This window comes from Pituophis catenifer, unplaced genomic scaffold, assembly GCF_029215685.1.
Source record: "Pituophis catenifer annectens isolate HBS135680 unplaced genomic scaffold, rPitCat1.0.hap2 SCAF_1, whole genome shotgun sequence".
Taxonomy (NCBI): Eukaryota; Metazoa; Chordata; class Lepidosauria; order Squamata; family Colubridae; genus Pituophis; species Pituophis catenifer.
The window spans coordinates 24,646,685-24,669,686 of record NW_027256881.1 but is presented as its reverse complement, the minus strand read 5'-3'; the positions used below and the strand labels follow the sequence as shown (position 1 = coordinate 24,669,686).

Genomic DNA, 23,002 nt, shown 5'->3' with positions numbered 1-23,002 from the left:
TCCTTAAATGTTTAAAGAAGCAACAAACACTTCAAAGCTTTCATTTTAGTCTTTTTATTAAAAATTCTAAATAGTCTTTAAAAAACAAAAACAAAATGCTTAATCAATGCTATGGTAACAGTTTGTACATGCACAGTTAAGGTGCTAAAAACAAAATAAAACTGAGTAGGACACTGGTTTATTGTACATGAGGAATCAAATCTACAAGGAGTTTAGTGCAAGTTAAATTGTTATCATTGGAGATCAGGTACCATGCTGGTGTATTCAAATCTATCTCTTATTCTCAAATCTCAATTTCAGATAAAGGTAATAAAACTGATTTTTAAAAAAGAAACATTAACAACCCCCCTCTACGCAATAACAGCATGGATTGGAAGTACTAGAATTTGCAAAGAATTTTCCTGACAGAAATTATATAAAAAAGCTAACCCTTCCCCTGTTTGAAAACAGAGGAAGTAAACAATCTTTTCTTTAATCTGCTACTTCATTTTGGTTTTCTGCACTGGCAAAAAGTAGCTTATACCCATCAAGTCATTTTATACAAATTACAACATTAAATACAGGTGTTTTGTGCTAAGGTTGAACTATTTTTTTTCTAGAACAAAGACTTATCTTCTCTGCCTAACTACGCGAGATCTGACAGAAACTGGCTTAATTACTAAATTGTTCAATATTCTATATTTGTTATAGTTGCAACATTACCTGCAACAGTGACATAATCAAATCAAAATTGGGGAATGGGCAAATGATGCTTCTCAGCAAGGGGAACAAATGGGAGCCCAGATGCCATTCTACTAAAACTAGTTCATGTGTCATTTTAAGTCAGTTTTCTTTATATATAAAGAGCCACAAGAGTGATCTGCATAACTTATATTCAAAATTGGACATAGATTTTACATAACACCATTCCAAGGATGCATGTCCCAGTCAGTTAAAAGAAAAACTCCAAGTAACAAGCTAATGTTAAATATAGCCTAATTTTTTTGCTTGGTGTCATTTTGCAAAAGAGAAAAACAAATTCTTTGTAAAAACCAAAGATTAAGTCTATTGCAATTACAAAAAATAAAATAAAATAAAAAGCCTCCTGCTGATAATAAACCCTCAAACTGTTTGGTTTATGGTGACAGCATTGCTAACAGAGGACATTATTTATTGTACATGAGAAAGTAAACTGAAGAATAGATTATATTATAAATAAATCTATTTCCACAGCTCCTGAATGGGGAGGAAAAAATAGATGCTTTGGGTCTAGCAGTTTCAGGTATGCAAGATGGAGCCCAAAGTGGCAGAAATGCCTTGGAGTTTCTAGAACCACTTGGATTGTGTTTTATTAATATTTTTTAAAAGTACTTGAGATTGCAAATTAATTTTTATTTGTTGATATAAACATACTGTATTAAGGCCAGAATTTTCTATTTTGGCCACATCAGTCCCAATGAAAAACATTCTAGTTTTGAGAAGTTGTACAGGTCGACTGCATGATCACAATATATGATTTTCTGCGCACTGTCCAAGTATAGCATTTTATAAAACCGCCGTGTAAATGTTTTATCCAGCACTACTTAAATATGGTTAACTGAAGAAAAATAGGGGGGTCAGGCAAGCTGCCTGAGGAGGTAGGCAGCATGATGCAAAGAGAATGATTTTGAAAAGTGCCTGCTTCATTGAGCAATGAAGGTGGAAAGATATTCGTTTACAGGCATTTGCCTCAATTTCAACAGTTGAGAAGTGGAGATACCCCAATAGAGTTTTTTTTTTAAGAAGCAGCACTGGTTGGCATATAAATCTCAGATTTAAAAGGTAGGTATCTTAACAGACGATTAGTGGAAAAAAAGAATGTGGCAGTTGTTTTGTCTGCTGCTTTCCTGCAAGCAGCTTTGACATATAGCTACGGGAAGTCTCTTGGCTCCATTCTGCCTTACATTAATAGAAAAAGGCAGTTGACATGTAAGCTTTGACTAGAATGTAGAAGCAAACTATGTTGCTATTTTCTAGGACAATTTTTTTTCTGAGTGAGTTAAATCTATGGGAATCCATGCTGACTCAAATTGTAAAGACATTAAGAAAAAATATTTTATTAGATCTTTTAAAATTTCTTAAAATTCTACAGATATTTTCCCCTACCAGAGATTTTTATTTTTGCCTATTTTGAATTACGTAGTTTGGGGACTGCTGTATGCCAAGAACAAAGAAAAAAAAAACGTTGCTGGATATTTAATAATTGTGTTGCCTTATAGTTAAATCAGATGTTTGTTGCACTGATTGAATTATGTATAGTGTATGTGTGTGTATGTATGTGTATATATATATGTGTGTGTATATATATATATATATATATATATATATATATAAATTATATTTTTTAAAAAGCAGGAATTGTGCAAAAACCCAAGCAGATTCTAGACTGGAGGTTTAACTTATCTTTCCCCAGTTCTGATCGAACAGTCCCACTTCTCTGAAGTTGGTACAGGTGACCTTTGTTATCTACAATCCATTAGTTATAGTTGGTAAATACAGATCACATTTTATTATTTGCAAAAGGATTGGATAGCTTTGATCTTTGATACATTATTCTATTTGGAAGATTTCTAGAGTATTTTTTAATGGAGGGAGGTATTTAAGCGTGCACAAAATAATGGCGGCCTTTGCTCATGAATAAAGTACACTTCTTCAAAGTCTTGTTCAGCACAATTTTGTTATCAATGGCTATTAGACTGGAATAGAACCACCACAAATAACAAGGGCTACCTGCATTATATTTACATTTTATGGAAAACTCCCTTGATATTAATATTTCTCTTGAAATGAAAATATTTCAAATTTTGCTAGAACAAGAACAGGAAAAAAAATCCTTGCTTACCATGGTTTGGATGCTGTTCAGGCTTCCTCATAATTATATTCTCATAATTAACATTATCTTGATCCCAATTGATTTAAAGCTCCTAATCAAGTTACAAAGTGGCTGATCTGGCACTTCACAATTTATAAATTAGAATTTAAAATAATACTAAGCCTAATTCTTGTAGCTCCAAAGTATTTCAGCACCGGTTACTTTTCTTGATGAACCAAGAATGAAATGGTTTGTCATTAAATTCAGATACCTAGCATATGTTCTCCACTGTATATATAAAAAGTTGATATAAGGGAGGGTGCATATTAAGAAAAAGAAGCAGAATAATAATTTTCCAGCAGTAGTATTAGAGCAATAGATGAGGTAGATTTAAACACACACAAGTGCTTCCTTAACTCATGCCAATAGCTGCCTTAGAAAAATCAAGTTCACTGTCCAAGACAAGCATGGGCAATGTTTTAATTAAGAACTGTAGGTTTGCATATTTAAATTGCTCATGTGCATATCATTCATAAGTGTGAATGAATACAAAACTATAGCTGGTTACACTGCAGTTAAGAACTCATTGCTTGTACTTTTAACTTGGAGGTAAAACCCATTCTATTTAATTGGTCTTACATTGTCTTGTACAATAAATTTTGAGTTGCATCTTCAAATGAGAAAAATCCCTATTCTGGAATTATAGTCTCACTGCTGTTAATCTTGAATTGGTCCCTAAATATCAAAGAACTTTGAAATAATAAGCTGAAAACTAGTGCTTCGCAATTGGGCAGTTGAATTCAAAAAGCTGCTTACAATAGTAGACTGAAGGGTTTGGCTGCATTTGTTCTTCTGGTTTCCATATGCATATCTTGAGTTTGGAACTGAAAATGATCGAATTCAACATTTTCTCCTCAATGACTATCTGCAGGGCTCAGCAAATATTCTTCATAAACAGGATAACAGATTATTCTAAGTACTTATTATTTTATGGATCCTCTTGCCCTTCATTTCTCAAAAAATTATCTCAGATTCTTTGAAAGAGGCAATTAACTCTTTCCTCCCAAAATGTCCTAGAATAGATATAGGAAGAACTGTTCAAGGCACTGATGCTGAAAGAATTGAAGCATGGGGGAATTTTTGTAATATTCCTAAAGGCTACAATAGTTGCTATATTAAAAAATCAATTTCTCTCCTATTCAATAAGAATTTTGAAGGTGTTGAATTCCGTTTGATAATTAAGAACCAACTCCACTTTGTTTTTCTTTGAAAACTAGTAGTAAATTGGAATATTTTCTATCAAAACACAAACAAGAAACTTTACACTAAATGTTGATAAACTTCCTCCCTCTCCATCAAGACCAGAATTTAACTTAAGAGCCAACAATATTAAGACTTTTGCTATTTTTTTTCTTTTGTTGTATTTCCAATGCATTCACTAATAATCTCTGATGTCCTCTATATAGTTTTTAATATGCAGCCTACATTCTGTGCCTCAGGAGAACAACTAACTAGTTTATTATTTTATTAAAATGGAAAAAAGCAAAACAGATATCTCCCTCTCCCTCCACAAAAAAGCAAACCCAGTCTTCTACTTTGGGAAACTTTTCACAGAGCCTTCGTAGTATGACACTTAGAGATGCATAGGGATTTTTAGAAACGATGGGGAAAACATCAACAAATAAATATAGTAGCCAATCTTAAATGCATCCACAATTAACTTGTAGAATTGATCAACAACAGACTTGCTTAGAGGCAGTCTTTCTAAGAAATATTGAGCTACAGGAAAAAGGTACTGACCGAACTGGGTGCCATTCTGGCTGAAAAGAGGAGTAAAAGCTGATATATTATTTTGATAAGAAATGGATGCCGTTCATTTAAAAATAAGTGTGAGATGGGAAAAGAAGTGCAGATCAAGCGCTGGTCCCATCTTCTTCAATAACGCGGTTCATGCTGGTGCCATGAGTTATGTGAGTTACTGGATTTCCACTGAGGTCTCTGGTGCTACTGTGACGTGACTGATCATTGAGCCGATGGGAACTGCTATGCCTGGAGTGGTCAGTCAATCGGGACATACTGCCATGAGGTAGTCGATCTTCAATTCCACGGTAACTGCAGGGGGTATATCTAATTCATAAAGACTTATCTGTTTTAGTAATACAGACACATATACATTGAAAATATTCCAATTATCTCCCAAATATATAAATTAGATAAACAAAACTTAGAGTTTAATCCAAACATTTTCATTTGTAGGACTATCATTTTTCAGTAAAAATACTTTTAACATATTTTATTACTTTTTTGTAATATTGGTTCCACTTTTAAGCATACTTATTTTATATTCACAGAGGGACAAGTTAACCATGGATAATCTCACAATAAGAAACTTGCTGGATGGGGCCAAATACTTATTTAGCTCACTGTTCTGCATTTTACAATCATCTATCAGATGTGTCATATAAGCCTATAATAAGAATATAAGGGCAGCAGTTTTTCCTCACTTCTGCTTTCTAACAAACAAATTTTAACCTTACTCTGAATATAGCATAGCCATGAGAACTGATGATCACTGATATTTTCCATGAATTCTTTTTCTTTTAAAACCATTCCAATTATTCTTTCCTGTTATTTTATTTATTCATTCATTCAAATACCTTAATATTGCCCAGCTCAATCATGACAGTTTACATAAGATAAAACGGCATGAGTAATACAAATACAAGCAAAAATGAAAATAACAATAGCTCCCATGTATATTGATTATTCAAATAAATCTGAATGCCTGCTCAAAGAACTCCTTTCTCTTCTAGAAAACTGGGAGAATGCATGTCAGGGAAACCTCGACAAAATGTTCCAAAGCATGAGTGTCATAACAGAAAATAAGGGTCTGGATTCTCATGGGAACATAACTGACATCTTTCCCCTGCATGCATGCATGAACAAGGAAAATGCTATTTGGAGGAGATAGTCCCTAAGGTGCTCTGGAGCCAAATCATATGGAGCTTTAACAGTCAAACCAGTACTTTGAATTAGATCAGAATCATATTGGCAGCTGTAACCCCAAGAAACTAGTATAAAACCAAGACAGTAGCACTTACCTGCTAGCAGCCTGGTCACTGTATTTTGTACCAATTAAAGCTTTGGAATCATTTTCAAAGATTGCCTCGTATAAAGCATGTTATAATAATCTAATTATATGGTGACTAGCACATGACTCTCTTGTCAGAACAGTTTGATCCAAATAAGGCAGAAATTGGTGCACCATTTTCAGCTGAGTGAATATCTTTCTGTTCATGCATTCCACCTATGATAGCCAGCTCCTTTAGAAGGGCTACCACCACCCATATTTGGAGATGGAACCATCATGAAAACATTTCTGGACAAGTATCAACTCTATCTTTGTTCCTATCTTTCCAAAGATAGGGTTAAAATTATTACTACGTCTCCAATTCATTCTGGGGTACAATGTAAAGTTGAGAATCATCCGGATATTGAGAAACTAACAGGTGACCTCTTCCAGCAACTTCTTATAGATGTTAAAAAGAAGAGTAGGGAGAGAAGGGCCATATAGTAACCTACGCTACAGCACATATCAGATCAACAGCTCATTCCCCAGCAATACTGACTGGAGCTACCTACTGTAATATAAATGAATCTTCAACCCTCAATCATTATAGACAGTCCAATAAGATACCATGACCAGTCTAACAGAACTAAGAGAGCCTCCTTTAAGGTTCCAACACAGGTTTTTCACCAGAGTAAGTAAGCAATGCTCTCTGTTATTTAGGTCTGGGTCTGAGCCTAACTGAAAAGGATCTAAATATCCATTTCCTCTAGGCCCTTTGCAGCAACCAAAGGAAGAAGTTAGAGACAGGATGATAGTTCACAATATGGTTAGATTGAGAAATGCCTTTTTCGAAATGCATTACTGACAGCCATTTAATTAACAGACCATTCCATCTTCTCTCTACCTGGCTGCCCTCTGGAATGGTTATAAAATGCTCTAGACCTGATTGCTTTCATTAATTAGTTATATATCACGGAATATATTACAGAATGGAATTGCTAAGAATTAGAGCATTTGACTTCCTAATTTGTACTGAATTTCTCTAATGTGGAGATCTTGTAACAGAAGCTCAACCAAAAACTGACTTCCCCAAATGATGTCCTCTAAATATGTTTCAAACATTCACAATGAACTTACATTACATTAGGAATATATCAAGTTAGGGAAAGATAGCTTAAGCCATAAAAAACAACTTGCTAAATTTTATTTCAAATTAGCATACAGTAGGTTAGAAAGAAGAATAACTGTATACAATGTTATCATGAGGAACCTTGACTCAATCATTTCCCTTGAATTCATATTGCCCGGGCTTTAATAAGAATTTTTTACACTTTTTTACACTCTGCTTATGTATTTACAGGATAATATTTTAATTTCCTCACCTGCCATCTCGTGACCTATGCAAGCTACCATGATAGCTACTGACTTTGCTATGCACACTGCCTGCTTTGCTTCGCTGGTCATCCATCATAGCCAATTGTGTAGAGGAGGCATGAGTGGAAGTTCCTTGGGTGGAAGTCCCTCTGGATTTGCGAATTATGGGTGTATTTGGATCTCTCAAGAGAGACTGAGCAAAGTCGGGTTCCTGAAGTACTTGCCGGCTCTCATTAACAACCCTGGTAAATATAAATCACCAAAAGACAAATGGAAGCAGCAGCATGTAGAAGAAGCTAGGCAACAAAAAGCTCTGGCTATACTGCATGAATTCAGAAGTGCATATTTCTGTTATATCTGTATCACTCAAAATTAAGACAATGCATGACAGACAGGTTGAAAGTGTTTAAAAATGACCACTACAATTACAGCAGTTGCATTGTATCATTCCCAGAATATTGCAACCACCAAACAAATATAAGCTATTATGTCTTTGGGCACAATTTGGTCATTCCACATGGCTGCTGTAGACTAGCTGCCATCTAACCAATATAACAAGTTTTGGGGAGGCATGGTATTATGGGGCCTTTAATTGTACCTGACAAATTGGTCCTGGGAATAATGGAGACACTTAATAACAACATTATTACAGAGCCAGCATACTGCCCCCAACAATTTGGGTCCTCATTTTACTAACATTGGAAGGATGGGAAGCTGAGTCAGCCTCAAGCACATTAGGATCGTGCTCCAGATCGTGGACAGAGTTAGCCTGCAATATTGCATTCAGTACTGCAATACTGCGCCACCATGGTTTTATTGTCCATGCTATTAACATTTATAGTTCATAAAATTGCCAAGGAAAGTCACCTTCAGTTTTGGAATGCAATGACATCAGTATATGGCAACCTAACCTTTTTCTTTTTTTACCCATAAATCCAAAACAGAAGATTTTGGAACTGAGGAGGAGAAACAAACTGAAAACTCAGGAACTAAAATCAATGGAAAATGTATTTCCTGGGCAGAAGAATTCAAGTAATGGGGTTGCATACCTCCTAAAATCAAGTTTATAGTTAGAAGGTGTTTCTGGATTCATTTTTAATTCTGAAAGCACAAGTATTGGAAGTAGGCAGGTATGACATTTATGGACTTTGGCTTAACATATCAACTAGAAAAGGCAGATTTGGCTTCTCATATATTTCAACCTTCCCCATCTTCCAAGTATATGGACTTCAACTCACTCTTTTTTCCTGCGCCCATGAAAAAAGCTGGCCCATTCAAAGCAAGTCTTTTTACTTCCAACCCAAAAGACTGATGGGATTCCCACTATGAGGGCCATCAGATATTTCATAAGGAAGAGGATCAAGTCGGGTCGGCTCATTTGGGTAACCTGTAAAAAAGAGGCAAGTGTAACAAGCAGACAAAGGGCTGCACAGATACAATCTCAGGTATTAAGTCATTTAAAAATAATTATTATAGACCCAAGTGTATCCCAACTTTTTCCTTTATTATCCAAAACTGCTTATCGGTTAAAGGTTTTTCCTTTTTATTCAAATGTAGATAAATCACCTTAAGTCAATTTAAATGTCCCTGTCGTGATTTGGTAATAGGTTCATGTGTCACTACCCAAAGAAAATCCTTGACAATAGCTCCATATACAACTTCATCCCTAAAACCCTTGCATGAGACATGTAAAAAAAAAGTTGTTTTCTTGAAATAGCATTCCCAAAACCTTCATTTTTAATTTGTACAATTAATTTAGCAATCATTGCTGGATTGAGAATGGTATTAAATTAGTGAGGAAAAGGCAGTTGTTCATATGGTTCTACAAAAAGGTCTACATGGATACCTTATTTTCAAGCTTCTCATTTATATTAATTATTTTTGTGCTTGAGCAATATTTGGTAAATATCATTCCTCTTCTTGAAATAAAGGGAGTTGGACTGCCTGCACGTAGAAATCTGGACGTTTTTTCAAACTTTCAGCTTTGTCAACGCTGCCTGAATCTCTTATGGTTCCAGGACAATGTGGTATTGAAGATATTAGAGAAGGGCATCAAGAAATAGTTAGTCAGTGAAGTGACTATTGAACCTTGTGAATAAAAACTCATCTAAAAATGCAGTGCTATAGTTTGACCTCTATTTCTGCAATTGGTATTGTACAGTGTGTAAGAGACAAACATTCTGTGTAGCCATTAAAAGCTAGAGGTGTTTGTTGGATTTTTGATTTCTCAAATTTCAAATTGCAGCTGCTTCCTTTACCCCCTTATCAATAATTTAAATGACATAATAGAACAGACCAGATGGTGAGAGAACGTGAACAACTATATTCTGAGATCCTTTAAATATTTATCCCTGAAGAATAACTTTACATATAAAAAAAGAATGTATTTGGAGTCAAATAGTCCCTAAATTAGATTATGATGCTCCATATCAAGAGAAAAATAATCTGCTAGACTAGGAAGCTTAATTCTCAATATAAAAAGTAAAGTGCAGGATAAAAATTTACATGAAGTCATCAGGGTAGATTTTATTTAAATCACGATTTAAATCACTAGTAAAAAGGCTTGATTTAAATCAACTCGATTTAAATAATAGTTTTTAAACAGCAACTGTCATCTCTGTCCCGCAACAGCTGCTCCTCTGACCCACTGTTGACTCACCGACAGTCCCAATATTGCAGAATATACAGCCTCATGCTACATAACTAAGCTCCATTTCATGCTGAATAAACTAAATTATTAATGTATCTTAAATAGAAAACTATCTTTAGATATATTTTTTACTCCAAAAGCATTTTATTAAAATAAATTTGATAAAAATAAAAAAAAATCTGATTTAAATTTAAAAATTCTGATTTTTTTTTTTAAAAAAATCATTTATTTTTATCCACCCTGGAAGCCATGGATGAGATCATCCACCACCATGGAGAGAGGTATCATCTGCATGTATACCTTTTTGCCCTGGTGACTTAAAAGGCACTGTTGATGTTCTATTCCAATGACTGGAGGCTGTGGGGATGAGGAACAACAGATTTCAGCTAAACTCTGGCAAGATTGAGTGGCCCTTTGTATTTGTACCCTCTAGCTCAGGGATTATTATGCCTCTTTGGACTTTATAGGATTGCACTTGTCAGGCTCATTCCAAGAATGACAGAACAATCCAGTCAAAGTTCAGTTCCTTATTTCTTTGTACTCAATAGATGGAATTTAGCCAGATTAAACCTTACCACAACGGACATACCCTGGCAGATTCTAGGGAGTGGCTATCCTAATTCTCTTCCTCTGTCTCCTATCAAGCTCAATGGTTGTATGGCCTCTTGTCTCATCCCTCTCCTTGGAATGTGCCACACCTCCTTCCTGAGAAATTGCTATTTCACTATAGTCCATCACAACACTATCCCCCCGTAGGCACCTTTCTTCTCAGCACTGTCCCAAACAGACCTGGTATGCAATTTGGGGCAAGAAGGGCTTCTGCAAGCTTCATGTTGTTTGCCAATTGTGTCTATTGCTGGACCAGTAGGCTCTGCTTACAGTCATTTATCAGCCCCCAAGTAGACTACTAGAATCTCCTCTACATGGAGCTGCCGGTAGATAGCATCCAGAAGATTCAGCTGATGCAGAATGCAGTGTCACAGGCAGTTATGTCTGTTCCTTAGAACAGCATGTTACATTCCTGCTCTTTGAGTGGCATTGATTGCCAGTTTACTTCTGGGTTCAATTCAAGGTGATGTTTTTGACCTTTAAAGACTTTCATGGCATGGGGCTGGGTTGAGGGATCACTTTCTCCCACTTATATCTGCCCATTTCATCAGGTCCGCAGAACAGATATGCTGTGGAAGCCATCTGTGAAAGAGTTTCATCTGGCAGGACCCAAGAGACATGCCTTTTTTTGCCATGGTATCCACCCAGCGGTGAAATCCCCCTGCTTCTATCTGGCTCAATGAACCGGTAGCGCTGGTGGTGGAAGGCTCCGCCCACCCACCGGGACGTCATTATGTCCCTTTTTTTACCATCTGAGCATGTGCAGAAGAGGCGCATGCACATAGCGTGCTTCCGTTCCCAAACCGGTAGTGAAGGCAAGTGGATTTCACCACTGTATCCATCCTGTAAAATATCATCCCCCATAAGGTGGGACTGGCTCCATTATCTTGTTTATTTTTTCATTTATTTATTAATTAAATTTATATACCACCCTACTCCCGAAGGACTCGGCGGTGAACAGCCAAAAGATAAAATACACAAAGTACAAACGTTAAAAAACCATTTAAAAATACATTAAATACTTTTGCCCAAAACAAATTTAAAACGCCCCAATTTATAAAACAAATTTAAAAGCAATTAAAAGGGAGGTTATTGTTAATAATGCTGTTGCCATCTTTTAATGGCAGTTTTTTTTAAATTTTTATTATTGTTTTTATTGAAAGCTGCCGATTGTCACTTCATTGTGAGATGGATTATTATATAAATGTCATAAATTTAAAAAATTCTCAGGATCGTCATTTACTTATGTGCTATTCCGCATAGTTAAAAGGAAGAACCACCCCAGATCTAGTGATGGGAAACATAAAATAGGCCAATACAATCTACATTTCAAACAAGACAGATACTGAGCACTAAGCACTATCTAAGCCATAGTGTGATTTGTTTGGTTTTGGCTGAGTTTTAGTCCCACCTTAGGCATGAAAGCTAGTTGGGTGGTTTTGGGCCAACCACTCTCTTTCAGCCCAACACACCTCACAGGGTTGTTGTTGTGGGGAAAATATGAGGAGAAAGAAGGAGCTGTCTTGAGTTATTTATAATAATAAAGGAGGAATATTAGATAGATGATAGATAGATAGATAGATAGATAGATAGATAGATAGATAGATAGATAGATCATTAAGTTGCCATTAAGTTGTTTCCAACTACTAGCAACCACATAGATTACTATTGCTTGAATATAATTTTTGGATAGTATCAAAAGTGTTTTTGACATATTTTTTTCTCCAATTTCAGCCACAAAAAATGCCCCCAAAAAGGGGCATTTAATAGCAAAGCAATTGCATTCATTCCTTCTGAATAAGCTCTATTCAAGATACTATAATAAAGATTGCTTCTGTTCAGTAAACCATCCTCCCCATTTCATGCTGGTGTGTATTTCCCCCAACTACCTAACAGTCATTTGGCATGTTCAGTGTATACTTCCAATCATTTTTCATGTTTGGCAAGTGCTCAGATGTCTATCTTTATACTGTAAACCTACAGAAAAGTACTGTGTGCAATTCTATATGGACATGCTTAGTGCCTAGTGTATTTAAATTGTTTTAATATCTCCATTTCTTAACTGAAAAACTTTTTATTTCAGGGCATTTAAAGTAATATATTTTTTTTTAAAAAAAAACCCAAATTATTCTATTTTCTCTGAAGATCATACCTTCTTATATATTCACATTCATGTTCACATTCTCAATTTCAGTTTTCAGTTTTTAAAACTGGATTTGTTCTGAGTCATATTTCTAGCCAGCTAATTATGCCAGGTAGTATGTTTTACTTGATAAATATATTGCAGGAGACTGGTACCAAAGTTGTAGAAAAAACAGCATGCTTTCTGCCTTGAGGGACACAAAAAGAATTAACCATAAGGAAACGATTTAAGAGATAGACTCACTTACCTGATAAGGGCAGGGTATGTGATATTCTTTGCACCTTTCTTGAATCCATGTTGTCTCCCACACACTTCGGTAAGCTTGTTCATAGAAATAGCAGCCAATGACAACCAAGAGTGGCACAAGATACAGTACACTGAAGACGCCAATCCGAATCATAAATTTCACCAACTTGTCCTGGTTTTCCTTCTCTAAGGGAATTTCAATACGAACCCGATTTAAAGAAATGATGCCAGCAAGTAGCAAAGAAACTCCAACCACCACATACAGGCAGAGAGGAGCAAGGACAAAGTATCTCAAGGCATCTACATCATAAAGGCCAACAAAACATACGCCACTGATGTTATCACCTTCTATTTTATTCATAGCTAGGAGAATGATGGTAAGGGTTCCAGGGATGCCCCATGCACTAGCATGGAAGAGGAGGGCTTTCTTCTCAATAGCTTCACTACCCCATTTTGGGACAGCTGCCAAAAACCAAGTGATGGTAAGAATCACCCACCAAACGCTCCCAGCCATGGTAAAGAAATACAGTACCATGAAAAGCATGGTGCATGCTTTATTGTGAGAGCCCTGTGTCACTGTGGAAGCCTTGTAAGTGGCAGGGCCGGAGGCATTGCAGGCAACCCGGTCCTCTAACAAAAAGCCAATGAAGAAAATGAGGGACACCATCATGTAACAAACAGCATAGAAGATTATGGGTCTTTCTGGATAGCGAAATCTTGTGACATCAATCAGGAAAGTCAAGAAAGTGAACAAGGTAGCGGAAAGGCAGACAATGGAGATCACACCAATGAAGTATCGTGCAAAAGAAAGTTCTTCTTGTCTAAAGTACATATTTGGACAAGGAGGGGAGCAGTCCCGTACCCGCAGGAATGTGTAGCCCAGATCGGGGTCTATTTTCAGTTCACGAGGGCACCAAAAACCATAGTCTCTTTGCACTTCCACTGTTGTTTTTTCTGTTGGTTCCCCAACTACATTGAGGTCAATGGGGCGAGGGTAAGGCTCATCACAGTCTGGGAACCTAGAACAGCAAGACCAAAGGACTTGTAATAATGTTTAAATATAAGCAAGCATTTCTGCACGTTCTAGTTCTTTAAAAAAGAATTGATTTAAAGGAATATTCTAAGAAGAAATAAAATAAAATTATAGGATTCTATGGATAGAGATCAAATTCTTATACAAATTTTAGATTAATAATTTCATATATCCAACTATCAGTACCAGCTTCTTTTCAGAGGCTTATAGCTGAAGATTTGCCTGATTTCATTTTAAATATGATATTTAGTCAACTGCCTTTATCCTGTAAATAATCTAAGAGATTTTTGTAGCTAACCAAGAAAAACAATCAATCAAATCAATCAATCAATCAACCAACCAACCATCTTAAAACATTTAAATGAATAATAGAAAAAGGCTACTGCTTTGTGTGTATATTTTTGTGGCCAGGTAAGGCTTTGGAATTTGCCATGTCCATTGCAGTTTTCACTGTCTCCAATCAATTTTAGAGTACAAATGCTTCAAAAGCAAATCTGGAATGCCTGTGATGCACAATCTGCATCACAGGGTTCTTTAGCCAAAAGAGGCATTGGTCTTACCTGATACGCTTCTTCTTGTTGAGTGGATTAAAAGTCAGCATAATGTATAAAATATCTGAAATACTAATATATCACTGCTTATCCAATTATATCTAACCAAGATATACTTTTCCTGATTAAGCATATAAATAACACAGACGTATTCCTATACTTCTGCTCCTGTATTTTTCATTAATTTATTGTGTTAGGGTGTGTGTAAAAAGTATTTGTTGCTTGTGCAACGAGCAGAGCAGAAACACACAGGGAAGGAGATAAATGTGCGGCTCGTGTGAGAAAAATACTTTATATACAAGATAATAAGCAATCTCGGTGTAGGTAAAACAGTCCAAGGTCATAAACAGTAATATCAGTCCAGTAAGTATCTTCTCTTACCAAAGCAAACAGACTTTAGTAACTCTCGGTATACAGTACCATATAACAATTCAGTCTAACACCAATCAGCGGAAAGACGCAGGAAGCAACAGGAACAGGATCAATCAAGAACAAAGAACGCTTCTCTGCGCTGCTTATTTATGCACTGTAGCCTAATTACAGGGTTCAGCAAACCCTGATTACGTGGCTCAGTTGTTTCTTAAAGAAACAGATATATTGCCTGACCAACAGGTTAGGAGTAAGCTACAAGCTGAACCTAACATATTGCATTCTTTTTTCAGTTTTGTCTTAGTACTTATAGAACATCTTTCAATTCTACTAAATATTCTACCCCATATTTTTCAGACTTTAATTCTGATCTAACAACTGGACTGCAATAGTCTGTGGGCATGATTTTCCTCAGTGATTTGTACTGTGGAAGTTACGTATTTCTTTTCATTGAAATAAAGGCCAATGTAATTGGTTTCAAGTTTATACTTGACTTCTATCTGTCACTTACAAAAGCCAGAAGAGGCTTCTATACAAGTGGTATCCCTATGTAGAAGCTGCTTTCAGTTTTGACAAAGGCAGGCTAGTAGTGTCTTCCAAAAGCATTCACCAGAGCTTGCAATAAGTTCTCTAAAGAAACTGTGCTTAGGATGGGCTGGAAAACATGGCAAAGCCATTTTTCTAACTCCATGATTGATTAAAAACTAATGTAAAACTTTTCAAGTATGAAAATATAGATTTGAATATATATGAGAGCAGGGAGCTCAGGACTGGTTTCATCCCCAAGAAAATATCACAGGCGTATGACATGTTGTCTGAAAATACATCTTGAAAAAACATTGCATAGTAGGTGATTTTAATGTAATAGTAATTTTAAGTAGTAATTTTAATAAACACAAATCCTGAGGATTCACTCACCTGTTGCATTCCATGTCTTCAGGCCAAGACACACCAAACATCTCCATGAGCTTTGAACATTCATTATATGCTCGTTGACAAATTCTGCGACATGGGAGGGTGACTCTACCATATTCCATGCAAACAGGAGCATAGAGAGCACATAGGAATGGTCGAAAGTCTCGGGAACAATCAAGGTTTACCATAGGATGAAATGGCTATAAAAAAGAAGTAAAAGTAAGAGGCTCTGGGCCAATATTTCAACAACCAAATTCTATATTGTGTACTGTGATTTCTCAGAATCCTTACCAGGTTTGAGAAAACAGATAAAATAATATATATGTCAGACAAAAAAGTTCTAAAAAAGAGTTCAATAACATTAACTATTTTTTACTGTGCCATTTCTGACTAATATAACCCTACGTAATTTGTGATATAAAGCTGAATGCTGCCCATCTGCCAAGAGCATGACACACCCTCTCCCAATCAGTTATACAATAAATTATAGTTGTACAATAAGATTTATAAATTAATCAATTCCATGATGTCTACTGTATATTACAGCATATTATATCTTCATCGTAATATGTCAGTAATATAATAGGCTTTTATGAAATATATTGATGAAGCACACCAGCCAGACAAGAAAATGCTATATACTTAGACGCAAACCTCCTTTTGTTGGTATATGTGTTTGTATGTGAACTTCTTACATTTTGGGCAGTACTGGATTTATACTCCCAACTATTCAATGCTGTATATTCAGTCCAAATTAACTCAAATGTTACATCTAAAATAATGGACAATTAAAATATCAGCTTACTCTAGATAGAAAATAACTTTAACATAAGTATGAAGGATTCTACCCTTCTTTGGCAATATAATATATGTATTAAACCAGAATTCACGTTCAGGTTAAGAATTCTTTAGAAAACAGATACAAATATTAAATGTTTAGATAGTGTATTCAGCCCAGTATCATTTTTTACATTGAGAACTTAGAGAAAAGAGATGGGAAAAAGTAAAAGAAAATCAAGGCAATAATACTCAGTTGAATATTGCTTGAAAAACAAATATGATACAACTGCAGACATAGATGAATAAAATATTGTACTGATAATGGGTTAGAATATTGACTGAAATGATTAACAAAAAAAAAACATTTGGTGGTGCTTGAACAAATAATTCCCTCTTAGTTTGGTCGTTTCAAATTTTTGAGGATGTAGTAACATGTATGGTATCTAGAATTATTTGGAGGAAAGGTACAAATCAGATGTAGGCAGTATCTCAATTTCATATCCCAATATTATTATACAATGTCTAGACATAAGAAACACTGGAAGACAAGCTGTCAGCACTCCCAATGACAGCCAATATTCCCAGTGAATGCATATTATTAGACTAATGCAAATTCTGAATAAGCAACTACCTATATGCAAAAAGTAATTTTATCAGTCTCTTACTCCTTCAATACTTTAAATGCAGGATTTAGGAAAAGGATTAACTCAATGACCAGATTTTAACTTGAAGCAAAAGCAAAATATTATGAACTAAATTTTCAGAAATTATTACAGTATAGAATCCTTACAAAAACAGCATGGGCAGACAAGTTTATTGGGGGAGAGGATCAACAATATGAAATACTAGAAGATAAGGGAGAGAAAGAGAAGGAATGTTTTAATAATAAATGTTTTAAAGCTTATATATATATATATATAATGCGAAGAATATATATAAGAGCAGTTAGCAGCAAACGGCTGCTTCTATAAGAGGGCAAAGGGAGCTTTATTCAAATAGTTTTTCTCTTTAAATTTTTAATTAGTATGCTCCATTATAATCAGTGTCAAGATAGAGTTTATGTATCTCTTCTGCTTTTTTAATAAAAATGAATTGCATTTTAATAGGATTCTTGCCTATGCTTATATTTATTTTAAACAGATTAGAGGGAATATTCATATTCTGAATCCAGTAGCATGATATTCTACTTCCTTTACCCTTCCTCTAAGAGAGAAAATGTCAAAATATAGTTCAAAAAATACAACCTCCCACATTTCTTTAACTCACAATTATATAATGTACAAAATATAAATTATTTCAATTTTTTTTGAATTTTTCAAATTTTCTTGAATGCATGGCAACTGCTCATGCCTAGGCAAGCAAAATTTATCTCCTCCCTCCTTTCAACTTGCATGTATTCTGAATTTCAGTTGGAAGCGTCTTTGCAAAATAAGAAACTAAGCAGAAACTCAGTTTAACACTTGTTTTACTGTTAATCACAGCCTTTGACATGAAAAAATTAATTTAATCCAAGCCAAGAAACAGAAAACATAAAGAAGTTTATAACCTGGAAAAAGTTCTTTTCTACCAATTACTGAACCTTAAAACCTTAAAGTCTTCCTCCTTTATTTACATTCAAATTAATAAGGTTTGCATGTTCTATTTACAATCTGCCCCCTCCTTTCAGTGTGCCATGCCTATTACCATGGGAACATTGCATTATAAGATTTCAAGCCTACCACAGGCCAAGCCTAGTCTGAAGTGTGAAAGGGGTAGAGTCAAAGGGTATAATTTGGCTCATGAGAATCAGAACACTAACCTTTGTCACGCCACAAAAGGCTGGTAACCATAGGAACAGTTATCAAAGAAAAAGGGTCTTGCTAATATACCCAGAGATACCGAATACAGGAGAGGCAAAAATACCATGAAATATGCAATCATGGCAATTTTTTTTAAAAAATTTGATTTATATGCCGCCCTTCTCCGGAGACTCAGGGCGGCTTACAATGCATTAAGCAATAAACAGATATACACATACAAATCATGTTTACTCTGATTTATCGGGGAGTTATGCTGGAATAATAATAATTTGAAAACCCTGCATCTTCACTGAACAGATCTGCATGCTATGAAATAGCAAAGCTGCCCCTGAAATCTATGAAAACACTTAACAGTTAAGTCCGGATATAACTACTTTTTTTTCTGCCATTCCAATAACTCATATGTTGGAGCTTTAAAGAGATTAATAACTAAGGAAAAATGTAGACAGGAATTTTATCATAATATTAAAGATTTTCATTGTAGTTCCAGATAATTTAAAAGTCCTTCGCTGAAACTCCCCCATTTTCACATTTCCATTGTAACAGGGAAAGTTTTGAGATTTAGGGACATTCTGGATGCATGTGTAAAGCTTAAAAGAAAAGCAGTAGGAAAAGTATATCTCCATTTCTTAATAGTTTGCTGTTGAAATTCAGCTGTTAGTTAACTACACAGCGAACTTGAATTGGAAAAATTTTGGGGGGATGTTTGTGGAGGAATCTACTGGGTTACTTAAAATTGCAGTGCACATTTCTCATGATTTTCAATAAAATAATTATATTCTTATTCAGTTCTCCTACATTTTGAATTGGGCATCTGGAAAGCTGGCAGCCCAGGTTCAAGATCCAAGCACCACGTGATGGGCTGAGCTTCCATCCTCGCTCCAGCTTCTGCCAACCTAGCAGTCTGAAAGCATGCAAATGTGAGTAGATAAATAGGTACCACTTCAGTGCTCCATGACATTATGCTGGCCACCTGACCATGAAAATGTCTTTGGACTGCACAGGCTCAATGGCCTTGACACACTGCCCCCTAGAGTCTGCAATGACTAGAGGAATACAATCCGAAGGGACTTTTTTTTTTTAAAAAAAAACACCATTTTGAATTAATTCTAATACTAAGAAATTTAATTCATTGATTTTAAAACAAAGCCAACATTTAAATATAAAATTGCTTCAAAATATAAGTATTATGGAAATAAAATCTTCATATTTTATTTACCATCTTCCATTCAGCTTGCTGAGGGAGATGGAAGGTGGAATAACAAGATAGCTCAAGGGCATTGAGTTCAGGAAACTGATAATAGCATAAAACAAGCAAAAACCATGAGAAATGATTGAGGAAGGAACCAACTGTTCCAGAAATAATAAAAATACCACAAAACCCAAGCAGCAACAGAAGCAAAGCAACTGTATAACTGATTAACACACATTCCTAATAAAGGCAATATGCTTAGATCAGACCTGGGCATTTTATGGCCCACGGGCCACATCCGGCCATCCTTGTCTGGTTCATGGCAGCGGCAGCAGGGGGTAGGGCAGTGGCAGGCAGAGGGGCAATGTAGTGGCAGTGGCTTTCCACACAGTTCCAGTTTTTTTATGTGGTCCCTTGAGAAAATTAATTGTACTTACGTGTATCTTTTTGGGGGGGGGATTTAAATTAACAGTTCACAGTACTAACTGCAGATGGACAGCTCCTAGCCTGCTTATACAAACTGGATAGCTGAAAAGGACTAATACAAATGCAGCTCTAATGTTTTATATAAAGAAGTCACAAAGTACCTTATCTTTCAAAAAGCAACGAGGTGCTTTTTACAGTCTCAATCATTAAAACTTAAGGGACACAAAGCTACCAAAATGGGCAAGATGGAAAATAGCCTGTAACCCTTTCAATAGATGTAAATGTTTATCAGTCAAAGCTTAAGGAGTTTGATTTAAAAAGTTATAAATCAATCTGAACCTTTGGGGGAAAAAAAATCTGTCTAAATTGCAAGATATAACAATCAAATTTCAATCTGTACTGGAATAATATATAATGTGGATTACTTTGGATTCAATATATACATTTAATTAATACTTTAATAAAAAATAAAAAAGCTGCTTCAGAATAAATAAGGGTATACATGCGATACCTATCAGTACCTCTTTAGCGGGGCTGCATCTTTTTTCTGAGCCTGCAGAAAATACAAGCTCAGGGGAAAAATACAGAAGAATTAAAGGGATCTGATATGGTGTAGACAAAGTGCTTTAGAGGGAGTGTGGATACTACAATTTTAACATCAATCAATACTAACTGGTTGATATGAAATGACAATATTATTGTGCCAAATCCTAGTATTTACCTCTTGTAAAATCTCAAATTTCATAATGGCATTGGATGTTTTACAAAGAAGAGACTAAGCATGGAAGGAAAATACATATTCTTCAGGCACATTTTTTCCACTAAGTTTCTATGCTGCAAAGTCAATTTTTTCCCCCATATCTTAGAAGAGTAGATGATAATATATTCTTTCAGAATGTTTATTTTTACTCCTTATATATTGTGAATTTTGGGGGCATTTTTATAGTGGCTAGCAGATGAGGACAACCCATTCCTGGATGCTGCCTCCACTACAAGGGAGAAATGCCATTTATAATTTTATATAATCTATATCTAAGCATCTCATTTTGATTGAATGTAATAATTCTCATGGTACCAAGTACCATGCATCAGATAATATGTAGGCCTGTATCCTTTAAAGATGAGGGCAAACAAGCTAAGTACAATCATCAGCCTTCTACAGGCAAAGTACCAAAAAGTCTTTAAACAGATTCCAGTATTTTTCCACCTGGAAACAATTTCAGGTTAATTGAACGTTCTTAAATTCTACTTCAGAGGATCTTTTGAACTTCCAGAATTGATTCTGAGAGTACACAGGAAAAAGAGCAAAAGAAAATAGCACTGGAGGGCAGACATCATTTTACTAAAGTTAAATTATATCAGGATTCATGCCTAGAGCCAGAAGTAAATCACAGATCTCCAGACTTGAAATTTTTAATTCAGCTCCTGTCTAGACTTGGCAGAAGATGCCCAAGCGGTACTTGGAAATACTGCTAACAGTAAAGCCTTGAACATTACATTGGCTATTGCAAGTCAAAGGAATGAGAGACTTTATGCATTTATGCTGCAGAATTTAAAATCTAGGCTTCTTCCAGCCATTTTTATAAATTAATATATATTTGGCAGATATTTGATAGCTTTGGGAAGTGGATGAGTTATGTTTACATAATCATTTTCTTTAGCTCAGAAACAGGTAGTTCTTGCCTTAACTCTTACAGATTACACCATTCATTTTGTGTAGAAAAAGTGCTTATGGAATTGGTCTACATTATAACAGCTATAGAAGGATATTAGAAAAAAATAATAGATTCCTTCATTTCTCCTTCCTTCTTGGAAAGAGTGGAGATCTGATTAATGAACTAGAAAAAGGGTATGAGGCACTAGATATATCTTCATTTTCCATTTGGTGTAGCTCAATACGTTTTATTTTGTCTCTCTCAACATGTATAATGCATCCCCTACATTTTTCCCCATCAGCAATTTCATCATCTAAGTTAACATGTCCAGAAGAATCTTTGCAGCCTCAATTACAACCCCACCATGAAAATTTCAAAAAGCTTCATTCTAGTTGCAAATATATTCTTGAGAAGAATATTTGTTTTGTAAAGATTACCAATAAATTATTAATTGCATGTGATCTACCAAGGCATAGAATATATTTATTTAACTCTATAATTAGAAATTAGGTATAGAAATCAAATCAAATAAATAAATAAATAAATAAAAAATTTCTCAAGATCAAAAACTGCTCATGAGCAGTTTACCGAAAGTAAATAAAGTTGATTCAAGATCCACTGTTACTGCACTAATCTATAACAGCCACTTTTATTCACGTTATATATTTTTATTTTAAAGAATTCTCATCACTCATAGGGTAATATAAAAAGCAAATTTATATATTAATAAAACCCTCTGGATCCAGAGAACACATAATCACATGTGGTGACCCTTCATGAAGATTTCATGCTTTGTAAATACCCCCAAATAGCAAAAAGTAGTACATTTAATTGTTTTTTGTTAATAATTCTGAACAACTGTAGTAATTTATATTTTGAATGTAAATACTTACTTCCATTGCTAGAGCTGCTGTTTGTTGATCATAATGATTCAAAAGGTTAGGCATAAATGTGGTATTGTACGGAAGATCTTGGCACATCCTCAGGATTATGGGTTCACAAGAGAATAGGCTGTGGCCACCACTGCATCTTGCTAGAACTGCCAAAAGCCAAAGATAATGGATCATCCAAATTACAGCCATTCTTCTGCAACAGTCATAAGGGTCTCCAAATTATTTATCAGACATTGCTGGATATTTCAACTTTTTATCTTAAAGTTCTTCAGAGACTGAATAACTGTTCACACTAATAGGTTTTAGCATAGTCCAGTAGAATACTTTTATTTCCAAAACACTAATAAGATACTTTGTCTTGTTTTTTTCTTCCATACTACCATGCAAGTTGTACTGTATCATCATAATTTATTGACTAACCGCATTCCCAAACAGACTTCATGTTGACGGCCTTTTTTCTTCTATCA

General features: G+C 35.2%; 1 protein-coding gene across 2 annotated transcripts; it reads right to left on the bottom strand.

The window, feature by feature from the left end:
• Nucleotides 1–4,743: 4,743 nt before the first annotated feature.
• Nucleotides 4,744–22,724, bottom strand: FZD3 (frizzled class receptor 3). Of its 2 annotated transcripts, none has more exons than XM_070947137.1 (6): nucleotides 22,536–22,724; nucleotides 15,794–15,990; nucleotides 12,924–13,941; nucleotides 8,513–8,661; nucleotides 7,283–7,516; nucleotides 4,744–4,957 (listed from the first exon to the last, which is right to left on the bottom strand). In XM_070947137.1, exons 1-6 carry the CDS (start codon nucleotides 22,722–22,724, stop codon nucleotides 4,744–4,746), a joined length of 2,001 nt encoding a protein of 666 aa, XP_070803238.1. The 2 variants fall into 2 exon arrangements, with proteins under 2 accessions (XP_070803238.1, XP_070803247.1); XM_070947146.1 differs by having other exon boundaries at nucleotides 12,924–13,174; nucleotides 15,858–15,990.
• Nucleotides 22,725–23,002: the final 278 nt, after the last annotated feature.